Raw genomic sequence first — 2061 nt, forward strand, 5'->3', positions numbered from 1 at the left:
CTTGGAGACCTCTCAAATGAAATTCTGTTCAAGGTGGGACTTTAATCTTCTCTTTCTGTTGTTCTATATTTCTTTAAATGTTTATGATCATGATACACTATCTTTATAATTGTAGAAAAAAGTTATATTTAAAAAGAACAAAATGCTAAATTTCTAATAAAATTGGGCACACACACACATAGATAAATGCTTAGCAAACCAACCCCATGATTGGTTTTAGTTTAAAGAGGCAGCAGAAAGGGGCTTGACTGGCATTTTAATTAGTTATCCCTGAGATCCTTATCAACATTGGACAGGTCGCTATGGTTTCAATGTGATTTATTTTCAAGACATGTAGAGCGGAGGGCTAACTCTGGAACTTGGCACATTCAAGATTTTCTTCACTCGTGGGACCCTCTGTGGGGTAGCTGAGATTTCTCCATTCATCACTTGATAACACCTGTTCCTATGCAGAACAAAGCTTGAGACTGATGTTACTTCCTGCTTCTAGGGCCCTTGGTAGCTCCAATCAGAACATCATCTGCAATACGCAGGTGACAATATGGAGTTCTAGTAGAGGAAGAAAAAACCGCATTCAATATACACTGCTTCCATTTACCGTGTCTGTGCTTCTCTGTCCTCTAAAGTCAAATTGCCAAAATACTAGGCACCATTTTCCCTATCCTTGTGAAGCAAGGGACTGTGGCACTGACGATACTTTTCTCTGCCTCAGCTTTTCTGTTTAAGGAAGGTGACTGGAGGGAGACGGATTTGTAAACCCCGGAGCGAGGTTCTGCCTACCTGAGGCCGCTGCTGTGCGGAGACCCCCGGGTGAAGCCACCGTCATCATGTCTGACCAGGAGGCAAAACCTTCCACTGAGGACTTGGGGGATAAGAAGGAAGGTGAATATATTAAACTCAAAGTCATTGGACAGGATAGCAGTGAGATTCACTTCAAAGTGAAATTGACAACACATCTCAAGAAACTCAAAGAATCATACTGTCAAAGACAGGGTGTTCCAATGAATTCACTCAGGTTTCTCTTTGAGGGTCAGAGAATTGCTGATAATCATACTCCAAAAGAACTGGAAATGGAGGAAGAAGATGTGATTGAAGTTTATCAAGAACAAACGGGGGGTCATTCAACAGTTTAGATATTCTTTTTATTTTTTTTCTTTTCCCTCAATCCTTTTTTATTTTTTAAAATAGTTCTTTTGTAATGTGGTGTTCAAAACGGAATTGAAAACTGGCACCCCATCTCTTTGAAACATCTGGTAATTTTAATTCTAGTGCTCATTATTCATTATTGTTTGTTTTAATTGTGCTGATTTTTGGTGATCAAGCCTCAGTCCCCTTCATATTATACCCTCTCCTTTTTAAAAATTACGTGTGCACAGAGAGGCCACCTTTTTCAGGACATTGCATTTTCAGGCTTGTGGTGATAAATAAGATCGACTAATGCAAGTGTTCATAATGACTTTCCAATTGGCCCTGATGTTCTAGCATGTGATTGCTTCACTCCTGGACTGTGACTTTCAGTGGGAGATGGAAGTTTTTCAGAGAACTGAACTGTGGAAAAATGACCTTTCCTTAACTTGAAGCTACTTTTAAAATTTGAGGGTCTGGACCAAAAGAAGAGGAATATCAGGTTGAAGTCAAGATGACAGATAAGGTGAGAGTAACGACTAACTCCAAAGATGGCTTCACTGAAGAAAAGGCATTTTAAGATTTTTTAAAAATCTTGTCAGAAGATCGCAGAAAAGTTCTAATTTTCATTAGCAATTAATAAAGCTATACATGCAGAAATGAGAAAAAAAAAAAAGGAAGGTGACTGAACAACTAACATGGAAAGCAGGAAATCTTTCTTGAGAAGCAATGAGGAAATACACTAATTTATTTTCAGTTCAGTTTGGTGTCAGCTATTGTTTCTAACTTTGAAACTAACTTCTCAGTGTTCCAGTTTTTCCCCTTCCATTCTCTGTCCTTGTCATTTTTTATCCTTCCTCCTTATCTTGATAATGAGTTTATTTAAAAAATAAAGTCATAAACAAGGATTTAATGAAAAAATATCTAAACCCTTTG

General features: G+C 37.9%; 1 protein-coding gene across 1 annotated transcript; it reads left to right on the forward strand.

The window, feature by feature from the left end:
- The first annotated feature begins 744 nt into the window (after positions 1-744).
- LOC103215904 (small ubiquitin-related modifier 1-like) lies at positions 745-1598 on the forward strand. Its single transcript, XM_038008980.2, has one exon. It carries the CDS (start codon positions 828-830, stop codon positions 1131-1133), a length of 306 nt encoding a protein of 101 aa, XP_037864908.1. The 5' UTR covers positions 745-827; the 3' UTR covers positions 1134-1598.
- Positions 1599-2061: the final 463 nt, after the last annotated feature.

The sequence above is a fragment of the Chlorocebus sabaeus genome, chromosome 9 (assembly GCF_047675955.1).
Source record: "Chlorocebus sabaeus isolate Y175 chromosome 9, mChlSab1.0.hap1, whole genome shotgun sequence".
In the NCBI taxonomy this organism is placed as follows: domain Eukaryota; kingdom Metazoa; phylum Chordata; class Mammalia; order Primates; family Cercopithecidae; genus Chlorocebus; species Chlorocebus sabaeus.